At 43.8% G+C, this 11,562-nt stretch overlaps 2 protein-coding genes across 2 annotated transcripts; one reads left to right on the forward strand and one right to left on the reverse strand.

Moving 5' to 3' along the window:
• Positions 1-393: 393 nt before the first annotated feature.
• On the forward strand, positions 394-924 carry LOC122690233 (60S acidic ribosomal protein P1-like). The gene has a single exon (XM_043897288.1). The coding sequence runs from the start codon at positions 521-523 to the stop codon at positions 863-865; it is 345 nt and encodes a 114-aa protein (XP_043753223.1). The 5' UTR covers positions 394-520; the 3' UTR covers positions 866-924.
• A 2,463-nt stretch (positions 925-3,387) lies between these two features.
• Positions 3,388-4,669, reverse strand: LOC122692849 (protein FRG2-like). Its single transcript, XM_043900662.1, has 4 exons — positions 4,654-4,669; positions 4,436-4,516; positions 4,127-4,204; positions 3,388-3,842 (listed from the first exon to the last, which is right to left on the reverse strand). Exons 1-4 carry the CDS (start codon positions 4,667-4,669, stop codon positions 3,388-3,390), a joined length of 630 nt encoding a protein of 209 aa, XP_043756597.1.
• Between the last annotated feature and the right edge of the window lie 6,893 nt (positions 4,670-11,562).

Genomic DNA, 11,562 nt, shown 5'->3' on the forward strand with positions numbered 1-11,562 from the left:
AACTAGAGGTACATGTGTAAGAAGAAAATCTTCTCAAAAACAATTGGGAGAAAAGTCAGGATACAAAATTAGATAGCATAATGACATGTATGTAAACATTTTGCACTCACAGAAAATAATATTTAGTGTTAAAAGTATGTATATATGTGTTAGAATTTCTATAAATGCTTGGCAAAGACAAACATCAAGTTATAGTTGTATATCAGATACATATGTGATCAAATGAAAATGCAAATGAAAAGTAAACAGGAAATAAATTTCTCTTCTGGCCTTGTGGATGAGACCTGCCAGGTCGATTCCCATGGACACCCATGATTAGATCTCGTGTGATTGCGTTATATTGGATGTCAGAGGGAATGAAAAGCCCAATGACTTAAGAAGGCATCTTGAGCCTTTCCTCCGCTGCCGCTAAGGTGCTCAGTTCTTCCGAGGAAGCTAAGGCCGTTTTGGGGTGAGGCCCTCACTTCACCCGGCGACTAGCACCGCGCCCGGCAGCCCCCACCTAGCACTCGCCCGCACCATGGCCTCCGGCTCGGAGCTCGCTTGCATCTACTCTGCCCTCATTCTGCATGACGATGAGGTGACGGTCACGGAGGATAAGATCAATGCCCTCATTAAAGCAGCCGGTGTAAATGTCGAGCCTTTCTGGCCAGGTTTGTTTGCAAAGGCTTTGGCCAATGTCAACATCGGGAGCCTCATCTGCAATGTGGGGGCTGGTGGACCTGCCCCAGCAGCTGGTGCTGCACCAGCAGGAGGTCCTGCCCCAGCCCCCACTGCTGCCCCAGCTGAGGAGAAGAAAGTAGAAGCAAAGAAAGAAGAATCTGAAGAGTCTGATGATGACATGGGCTTTGGTCTTTTTGACTAAACCTCTTTAGTAACACATTCAATAAAAAGCTGAGCTGTTAAAAAAAAAAAAAAAAAAAGCATCTTGAGACCAAAGCAGGGAGGCAAGGATCTTTATGTAATGAATGAATCAGTTTATTGTAGGGTGACTGACTCCAAGAGCCTGATCTATATCAGGGTGACAGTGATAAGATCTGGAAATTTTCACAGCTGCCCTCCACACTGCCTCAGAGCCATTCTGATAACTCTACAGTTAACCTAGGCTATCTGGGTAAATGCTTGGAAGCAGAATAAATTTTCGTAAAATTTATGAATGGATTCTGTCTCTTCTAGGATCTTCACATCAGGAGAGGGAACAGATAAAGCATCCATTTGTTCACATGGGACTAATTCAGTAGCATCTCTGTTCTCCTGTTTTGACAGATGTTTACTGATGCAACTTTCATGAAAGTTTTGGGTTTTGTGGTATATTGGTAGTGCTCAAAAGTTTTGTTTTGTGAACACTCCATGGCTTGTGAAACTGTGACCTCATTTCAGATGGAATCTAAAATTTTAATCTAAAGAATGAATGCTATAAATACAGTTTGCAGAATATCTTAAATATTTACCCATGAAAATAAAAAATTTTATATCACCAAAAACAGACCTATGTGGCATATTTATAGAATTAAGTTGTCTCTAAAACAGAGGGCTTCCCTGGTGGTGAATAACCTGCTTGCCAATGCAGGAGATGCAAGAGATGTGGGTTTCATCCCTGGGTTAGGAAGATCCCCTGGAAGAGAGCAGGGCAAACCACTTCAGGGTTCTTGCCTGGAGAAGCCCATGGACAGAGGAGCCTGGCAGGCTGCAGACCACAGGGTCACAAAGAGTCGGACTCGGCTGAAGTGGCTTAGCACACACGCATGCCCCAAAGCTGGAAGGAACCCAAATGTCCAACAAATGGTGGATAGATAAACGAACACTAGTCAATCTGTAATACTGAATGGCAGTCAGCAATGAAAAATAATAAACTCTTACTCTGTGCAAAAATATGACTGAATACCAAAGGCATTATGCTGAGTGACAGAAACATACAAAGGGATAGTATTCAGCCTTCGAAAGAAAGGAAATCTTGTCACATGGATGCACCTTGAGGACATTATGCTGAGCAAACTATGCCAGTCACAATAGCACAAGTATCATATGCTTTCACTTACTGAAATATCTAGAATAGTCAAATTCATAGTTAGAGAAATAGTAGGATGGTAATTATCAGGGACTGAGGGGAGGGAGACCCAGAGAGTAATTTAATGGGTACAGAGTTTCAACTTTTCAAGGTGAAGAAAGTTCTGGAGCTCTGTTGCCTAACAATGTGGATATATTTGAGCTCTGTGAATGTGTGTGCATGTCTCTGTGTTATATTTTTTTTATTGCCATTGTACTTATAGTTAACTTCCATCATCATGGTGGTGGTTTAGTCAGTAAGTTGTGTCTGACTCTTGCAGTCCCCAGGCTCCTCTGTCCATGGGATTTCCCGGGCAGAAATACTTGAGTAGGTTGCCATTTCCTTCCCCCAAAACATTACTGTTTACTTTGTCACTAAGTGATATGGAAATAAGATGACAAAGGCTAAAATAGATTTCTGAAACTTTAATTTCATTTTTGTTACATAAAAATTATATACATTTATATGCTGAGACTACATGATCCTCGTGTAAAATGCAAAGTAAAACTATATGGAATTAAATACAATAATATATAAAGCCAATAACAATATATATATGAGATTTAATGTCCTCTATGAAACCATGGCAATTTGAAATCTATGAAGTAGGAGAAAATCTAAAAGTAGGTACATAAGAATAAATACACAAGGTCAAGAAACCTTTTCATATACCTTGACTTAGGTTTTATCTAAATTAAACAAAAATATGTGGTGGCATCACCATCATTTCATCAAACTGAAAACTATAAACATTTCCCAAGACAGATTCTTATTAAAGCTTTGGGAATATCTGCCTCCATGTACTGGAGGTGAATGAGGAAAGATCTAGTGCTTTTTCAGAAAAAAGAAAAAAAAAAAGGATATGAATATGTTTTCAATGCTGCACTTCAAAGTGTGCAAATACATGTGAATTACATCCTGATATTTGCCCTCATTATAAAATAATGCCAGTGTGGTACATGCACTTCAGCGTTAGCCCTCTAGAGAGGCAAGGGGCCTTTGGGGGGTGGGGGGGGGGGGGGGTAGGCGGGAAGGGTGGTGGTTATTAATACACCAACTTGGTTTTTCCAAGATACTCAAAGTGCATGCATTGTCTAGGATGAATTTTAAACTCCGTAATCTGAGTCCTCAAGGAAACCCAGATTTCACCATTCTGAGTCCATTTCTCAAGTTCTTTTCCTATCACCACCCCAGGTTTGTGACGAACAATCAGCCCTGCTGGTCATCTTGGAGAATCTAGGGGGTTTCAAGGCTTGGCTTTCACTGTCAGAGCTGTGGTCTCTGCTGAGCAGGCTTGGGTCCCCCTGGCTCAAATCAAGCTTCTTCTGACGCTCTGACATCTAGGGAAGAGGTGGACTGGCCTCGGAGCTGGGCCCTTCTCCTCCATCCTTGGTTGGCGCTGGGGTCGGGGAGAGCCAGCCCTCGGCGGGGAAGGCATAGGCAGCCTGGTTGGCCATGGTGTACATGGTCTGCGCCGCGGCCCACAGAGGGCCCCGGAGCTGGGCCAGCCGCTGCCAGCACTGCGGGGAATAGCCCGGCTGCTTGTGCATGTGGACTATGCTCTGATAAATGGCCTCGGACATATAGCGCAGGGAGGTCACGAGGCTCTTCCGGAGTGGAGGTGGCTGGTCTTCGGGGGACCTGGATCTGGGCCGCCGGCTGTGCCCAGGGCGCCTTGGGTGGGGTCTTCTGGAGTGAGGAACCTGGGTCTCTTCGCTGGAGCTGCTCCGGCCAGACTCAAGCACCTTCCGTTTCTTGTTTTCCGAAGTCACACTGGGTTCATCTGGAGAGGACCCTACGGACAAAGCATGCAGGTGAGAGACCTGCCACATCAATTCCCAAGGACCCCCCATCCCAGGATTCTCACCACGCGCCTTCAGGTACACCCCACCTCTCCTGTGCCACACCCTCAGCTCTAGAACGACGTGATGCTATGCCCATCTTGGGTGCTCAAATGTTCTCTGGATCCCAGAGTTTCTAAGCACCTTCAGCCGTTGGACAACCCTCTTTGTGCCCATGCACTGGGCGGGTCACCTGTTTTCTCTTCGCACACCTCGAGACCCAAAACCAAGATCCTACCTGTTCCATCGCAGGTGCGGTCCCTGGAATCCATCTTCCGCTTTCTGGAACTCTCAGAACTGGAACCACGTTCTGAATCTGTGGATAAGGTGAGAGTTTTGAGAGACTGCTTGCAACCGGTGCCCTGGCAACCTAGCCGATCCCCGACACACAAGAAGTCAAGATCGCAACCAAAGCTGGTTTGCCCGCTACGCATCCGAGAGTTCAGGATGGGCAAGGCCTTGCGGCCAAAGCTCACCTAGTTCCCTGCCCAGGGAGACTGAGGTACCCCCTGTCCTGTCCCTCTTCTCCAGAAAAATGAAGTCTTACCTGAAGGAGCAGTGCGCCTGTTTCTGTCTTGGGTCTCGTTTTCCTTCGAATTCTCTTTCTCATCCATCTCGGACTCTGACCCTGGAAAAAAAGAGGGAATGAGATGACTGCCCTCCTTGAGGGACACTTAAGTGTTTAATCCATCCCTCGCCCGTATTTTTGGGCAAATCTCTCAATTGAGGCCCTGCAGACTCGTCCTATGCGAACTGGAGCCATACGGTTCTGGGGGATCATCGCGACAGTACTCAGAGCCCTCATAGGACTGGGGTTCGTCTCCTATCACCAATCTCCAAATAAAATACCCACAAATTAGATGTCCCTGATTCCATTCCTCCTTTCCGCCCCAGACCAACAGCTCAGGTTCCTATCTGGCCTCTGGATGTGGCTGTCTAAGTGGAAAGAGAAGGTCTTGCCTTTTTCTTCGGATCGTTTGTCCTCCTCATCTGAGCCCCTTTCTTCCATGGAGTTCTGTTGGAGTTGGGAAGAGACTATTTTGCTTTTCCCTTCAGAGAGTTTCTCCTCCACATCAGAGCTCTTTTCTTCAAAGGAGTCCTGTTGAGAGGGGGTCTGGTCAGTGGGTTGTTCCATGGAAGGGCTATGGGGGTGCAGGTCTTCTGTGCCGGATTCCATCTGGAGCTCCAAACGAAGACCCTTTTCTCAGAGAGGTTCGGAGTGAGACTTGTCCACTGGCGGGATGAACCGGCCTTTTATTAAAACCTCAGGGGGCGTGGCTTGTTTCTATTGGCTGATTGGATTATGACTTCTCGTGAGATTAGGAGCCTTGTTTGTACTGGAGCATCTGATACAGGACAATAAAGTGAATCTTTGTTTACCATTTAGACAATTTCATTCTCTTCAATATTCTTCCAGTCTAGAATCATCCCTTTCAAACTTCTCCTTTCGGTGGGTGTTGGGTTGGAAATGGAGCTGATAAACTTTAATGCAAGTCGTTATAAATTTGTATTTGTCTAGTAAATAATGCAGATGCCATAAAATCAGTTATAAGAAGTAATTATTTAAGGAAATGAAAGACAATAAAAACTTCTCAGGTTTTATAACAAAGTTATTTACAAATTTTAAAAATATCATTTAAAACAGTTCATATTCACATTCTTCCAATTTACTCAAACACATTTTATTGGGGTTTTGTTTGGTCGGTTTTTGAGCCAGGATTTAAACAAAGTTCCTACATTAAAACTACTTCTTGTAACTTATGAATTGGTATAGTCTGTCTGAAAATATCATTAAAACCAGTTACAAAATGGAAGCACATTATTCAGAAAGAAATTGTAGCCACATATAAAAACTTTTTTTCTATCAATTCCAAACAAAAGGAAAGTGATTCACAATCAATTGGAAAAAAATTGAAAAAACAATTCACAGGTTAACAAACTCATATGATGAATAGTATGTTACATTGTATACAGTGTTGCTAATAACAAAGTAATTGCAAAAAAAAACGCCACCATGATTTCATGTGCAAGCAAAAATTCAAAAGTTACCCTGTGTGACTCTGAAGTGGGAACTGGAGATTCTCCTCTTAAGTTAGAGTATTTTGTCTTAACCAGTTCACAGGAACTGAACCTGAGGATTCATGAAAATGATGTTTTAGCAATTCAACTCCTCATTTTCTGTTTAATACTGTAAGGAGTGTGTTCCTGGGAGCACTGATAGTGGAAAGAAAAACGTAAATGTTCAACAATAGGCTCAGAAATTAAAACCAAACAGTCCAGAGTATTAAAACAAATGAATTACAAACAGTGGTTTGAATTCTGCTGACTGTTTCCCAGTGCTATGCTTTGGAACCAACAACGTCTAGGACCTAATGGGTAGTATAGGCTGTAAGGGATTGTCCCATAGTGAGCTTGGAAGCCTCCTTTGGTAATAACGCTGCTGAGGCACAAACTGCAACAAGGAACCAGGTGACTCGGGCATGAAACGATAGGAAAGAAAGAGATTCCCGGAATCAGCTGGGTGACTCACTGTTTGGCTATTTCCTAGTCCGTCAGCTGTTGAACTTAGACCCTATAGAGTTTTAGTTCAATAGGCCTTCTGTATCTCCTGATCTTTCTCATTTTGCTTGCCCACCTTCTGTTCTGTATATTGTCACAAAATGAATTCACACCCTGCTTCTCCTTCCCTGAATATGACGTTCTTCCTTATAGTTACTGGACTCTGCTTTTTCCCTTTCATTTCTCCATATCCCCACCACCCACTGACACTCACTATAAATCAGGTTGCAAAACTAACTAGTACAACTGATGGTTGGATATCCGCCAAGGGAACTCCAGACCTAGAGGAACTCTACCTCTTGGCTGTCCCCTTCTCTACCAAACAATTATACAATCTATCAGGCCAGTGTTATGGGAATGGTTATCTTTTCTCCAGAAGTCAAAAGCAGGTGGACCCTTACTCATTTGCCTCAGGTCTAGCTGGCCATGTAACCAGTACCTCCAAGCTCTTTGGAAAGGCATAACTTTGTTTTATAAACCTGTATGGATGGGGACATATCTTGGGCTGGTTAAATGACTCTCTTTGTAAGTATACTCTCAATTTCAATCAGATTTGCCTGGAGTGGGGTTCCTGGTCAGAAGGAAAAGAACCTTATATACATAAAGGTAATTTTACTTTGTGTTAGGAAAGTTGGGGAAAATGCAACAAAAGACTGTGTTTATGAGAGCCACCTCCCAATAAACAGCTCCACCCTGGGCACTAAGTATGAAGACATTGGTGTGACCCCTGAACTACTACATAGCTTTTCCTCCCAATGAGTTTCTCCCCCAAAACATGATACAGTCCAATTAATGTTCAGAAATCTGTCATGCCAATCCCCCATCACACTCATAATGAGTCAGAACCTAGGGTATCCTTAAGGGGCATGGAATTCTCATTTCTATGTGGTACTGAGGTATATATAGATCTTCCCATGTACTGGAGGGGCACCTGCAAAGATTATTCCTGGGGTCCCAGAGGCATCCATTTATGACTCTAAAGTACTTGCCTCCTCAGGGAACATTCCCAATCTTGGATCATTCCTCAAGGAAGCCCTAAGACCTGTCCAGGAGAGACAGAGGGGAGCCACTGATTGCTGGAGGCATGGTGGTAGTACATGCTCATGATAATCCTGTTCTTGAAAGGCCTGAAATAATCCATAGTTTTTCTGGTTTGCAGACATACCCCTCTTGGAGAGGAGCATTCTCAACCTGACCATCTTGGTCCAGGAATCTTGGAAGGCCACAGAGGCAAAACAGTGGTCAAGGGCTCCCTACTGAAGGTACAAAATAGAAGGGCCCTTGATGTTATGACTCCAGCTGAGGCCAGGTTGGGTCTGTGATAGTAACTGAGACTTGCTGCTTTTATTTTAGTACCTCCAACTCAGTTGAAGAAGATCTTCAGATTCTAAAGAAAAGCATCAGATTGAAAGAGGATTTAAACGGAGAGCAGTCAGAGCCCTAGCTGGCTTTTGAGCCTCATCTCATCTGTAAGTTTAAAGCCCATGGGCGTAGCAGTTGCCCTTTTTGGGACCATTAGTTATGATAGCCTTTGTTTATTAGTTGGCTCCTGCAGCATTAGCACATTATCTAACTTCATCTCCCATCAGATTCAAAGGATTCATGTAGCCACATGATGCCACAACAAGGATACCAGCTGGTTTGTACAAAGAAGATGCTGAAACAAGCCACCTTATCATTCTGTGGACACTGTCTATCTCCGTAAATGCACAGAGAATGGGCATTGGGACTCAGGCCCCCACATTGCCTCTGCCCAGCCTGAAGAAGCCAGAGCAGTCGCCACCCCTTTCCCCAATGGCCTGGGTTCTCATGACTCAAGATGGGGATAGTCAGTCAGTTAGATATGAGCAGGATGTTAAGCAGCAAGCAGAGGGGAGAATGTGGAGCCCTATGCCAAGGGCAAAGATGCTGAGCCCGAACCACAGTCATCTCTGGAACTGACTGAGCCCCGCTGTAACCCTTCCCAAGAGCTGCCCTGATTCATACAAGCCAGCTCCCTGACCCCATATGCGGGAAAAATAACCACCCCAGTGCTCATCCTATAGTGCCCTAACCAGTCCCCTTATGCCACCCTTTCAGGAGGAATTTTTTTTTTTTTGTCTCGAGACTATAAAAATTTGCTCTAAAAAAAAAAAAAAAATTTGCTCTTAACCCAGGAAAAGTGTCAACTCTCCCTGGTCTGACAGGAGGTCAGCCTGCTATGTTTGCAGTAGCCACATTATCTCTGCTGTTTCTTCTTAATAAACTGACTCCCCTCTGAAATACTTGGTCTGGAAATCCTTTTCACATCCTGTGCTCTGACCATGACATTTTAGATGTAAAATATATTGTTAAAATTACATAGTCACAAAAAAAAAAAAAAAAAAAAAAATTACATAGTCACACACTTCCCTGGCAGTCCAGTGGTTAAGAGTCTACCAATGCAGGGGAGGCAGGTTCCATCCCTGGCCTGGGAAGATTCCACATGCCTGGGAGTGGGGATGGGGTGAGGTGGTGGTGTGCAGTGGGGTGGGGGGGGGGTGGAGTGGGAAGAGTAATTAAGCCAGAGCACCAAAACTACTGAAGCTCATGAGCCTAGAGCCCCTGCCAGCAACCAGAGAAGCCACCACAATGAGAAGCCCAAGAACCACAACTAGAGAATAGACCTTGCTCACTTCAGCTGGAGAAAAGCTGATGCAGCAATGAGGCCTGAACACAGATAAAATTAAATAAATAAATAACAATTACATAGCTATACTCATATTATTTTAATATCATGTGTATGTGTGTGCTAGGTTGCTTCAGTGGTCTCTGACTCTTTGCAACCCCATGGGCCCATAGCCTGCCAGCTTCCCCTGTCCGTGGGATTTTCCAGACAAGAATATTGACATGGGTTGCCATTTCCTTGGAGATGGAACACATTTCCATCTCCAGAACGCTTGCCTGGAAAATCACATGGATGGAGGAGCCTGGTAGGCTATAGTCCCTGGGGTCGTGAAGAGTCAGACACCACTGAGCGACTTCACTTTTCACTTTCATGCATTGGAGAAAGAAATGGCAACCCACTCCGGTGTTCTTGTCTGGAGAATCCTGGGGACGGAGGAGCCTGGTGGGCTGCCGTCTATGGGGTTGCACAGAGTTGGACACTACTGAAGTGACTTAGCAGCTGCAGCAGCAGCCATTTCCTACTCCCTGGAATCTTCCCGACCCAGGGATCGAACCCTCGGCTCTTAGGCCTCCAGCACTGGCAGTCAAGTTCTGTACCACAAGTGCCACCAAGGAAGCCATGGTTTTAAATATTATAGAAATTGACAAAACCTAATTGTAGCACGTTGTTTCAGATGTATACATTTGAGAAAAAAGTGGAAAGTATGAAGTAATGGTAAACACCTATAAAACATTCCATCCAATCACCGGGGCGGGATTGGTGATTAGGTTAGGATGATGGGATTATCTGGAGGGCATGGCCAGAGGGTCCTGAGACAGTATAAAGCCCAGCAGAAGAAGGAATTCTAGTCTGCAGTTGCTTCTCCAGTCATCTTGGTGAACACTCTGTCTCCAGTGGTTTTATCCAGTGTCCACGTATTTGATCGGCTCAGGACAGAGGGCAAGGACACAGTTTAGTTCTGATTTCTCCTTGAGAATTCAGGGAATCCCTCAGAGAAATTGCTGAATGGGACAAACCTATTGAGGACCAATTTGAGTGTTGAGGTGAGGATTAGTTAATTGTTAAATAGCATTTCTTGACAACGCGCCTGATTCACAAAATACTTCCAAAATGATAATTTTTAGATGAAAGTCAAACTTTTAAAAGAATCGTTACTCGGAGACTGATTTGTGTGTGTGTGTGTGTGTTGGGTGGGTGGCTGGATTATCAGTTATGGAGCTCTGTTGTCTTTGAGCAAGGGCTTTTAAAAACTGTGAGTTATTAACTTCTCTTTATCCTGGTGTACTGAGGAAAACTAGTTGCAGGTGATTTAAATTAAGGACCCTGAATATTTTTAGTGCATAAGTTTTTTTTTTTTTTTTTTTTAAACAGGGTCTATTTTTACAGCAGTTTTTAGCTCATGGCAAAAATGAGCAAGAAGCTCAAACATTTCCATGTACCCCCTCCCCCACTCATGCAGATCCTCTCCCACTGGCAAGATAGACTTAAGTATTTTAAACATAGTATATAATCGCAAAGTTGTACGGTCATGTGTCTATCATAGCGAATGCCAAAGACCAAATTATATCATATTTCTTTTTTTTTTCAGTTCTATCAGTTTATTGCTACCAACCCATCTCCCTCCACCCTCGTGCAAGCATGCTCAGTCATGTGACCCCATGTACTGCTGCCCGCCAGGCTCCTCTGTCCATGGACTTCTCCGGGCAAGAGTACTGGAGTGGGCTGCCATTTCCTTCTCCATATCATATTTATTAATTTCTACACATTGGATATAACTTGGAGTGTGACGGAATGGCTAACAACCACTAGAACATTCCATCCAATCAGGAGAGGTGGGCGGGGCTTTGTTACCATGTGATTAGATTAGGATGATGGCGTTACCTGGAGGATCTGGCCAGGGTGTCCAACAGTTAAGACTCTGTGCTTCCATGGGAGAAGGTCAAAAAAGAAAAATATGAGATATTGAGTTACTCATTTATTTTTATCCAGTGTGTTTTAGCAGAACATATTTGGAGCAGGTTGAAATTCAGGACCCTGACCATAAACCTGTAAGCAATATGGAGCCGCACATCAGGGGCTGTGGTGGAGGCCAGAGTTACTTTTTCCTTTTAGAAATTTTATCTTATATTTTTGTTTTTTTGGCCTCTTCCCATGGAAGCACAGAGTCTTAACCACTGGCCTGCCAGGAAGTCCCAGAGATGAGTTATTCTAACTTAATTTGTGTTTGGGAAGTGCTTCCTCAATACTTGAAATTGGTCATTGAAAATATGAAGAGGAAAACACACTTTATTCTAGACCATCAAATATGCCAGTCCCATGATCAGATATACCGTGTGCTGACCCTTTCTTTCCTGTTCCTGGCAGAACTGTCTTTTCTTTTTCTTAATATAATCCATTATGGTAAATTTTATTTACTTCTTATGACAGCTTGTGGAATAGGATCTTTTCCCATTGCAATCTACTTGTAT

Source organism: Cervus elaphus, chromosome 4, assembly GCF_910594005.1.
Source record: "Cervus elaphus chromosome 4, mCerEla1.1, whole genome shotgun sequence".
Taxonomy (NCBI): Eukaryota; Metazoa; Chordata; class Mammalia; order Artiodactyla; family Cervidae; genus Cervus; species Cervus elaphus.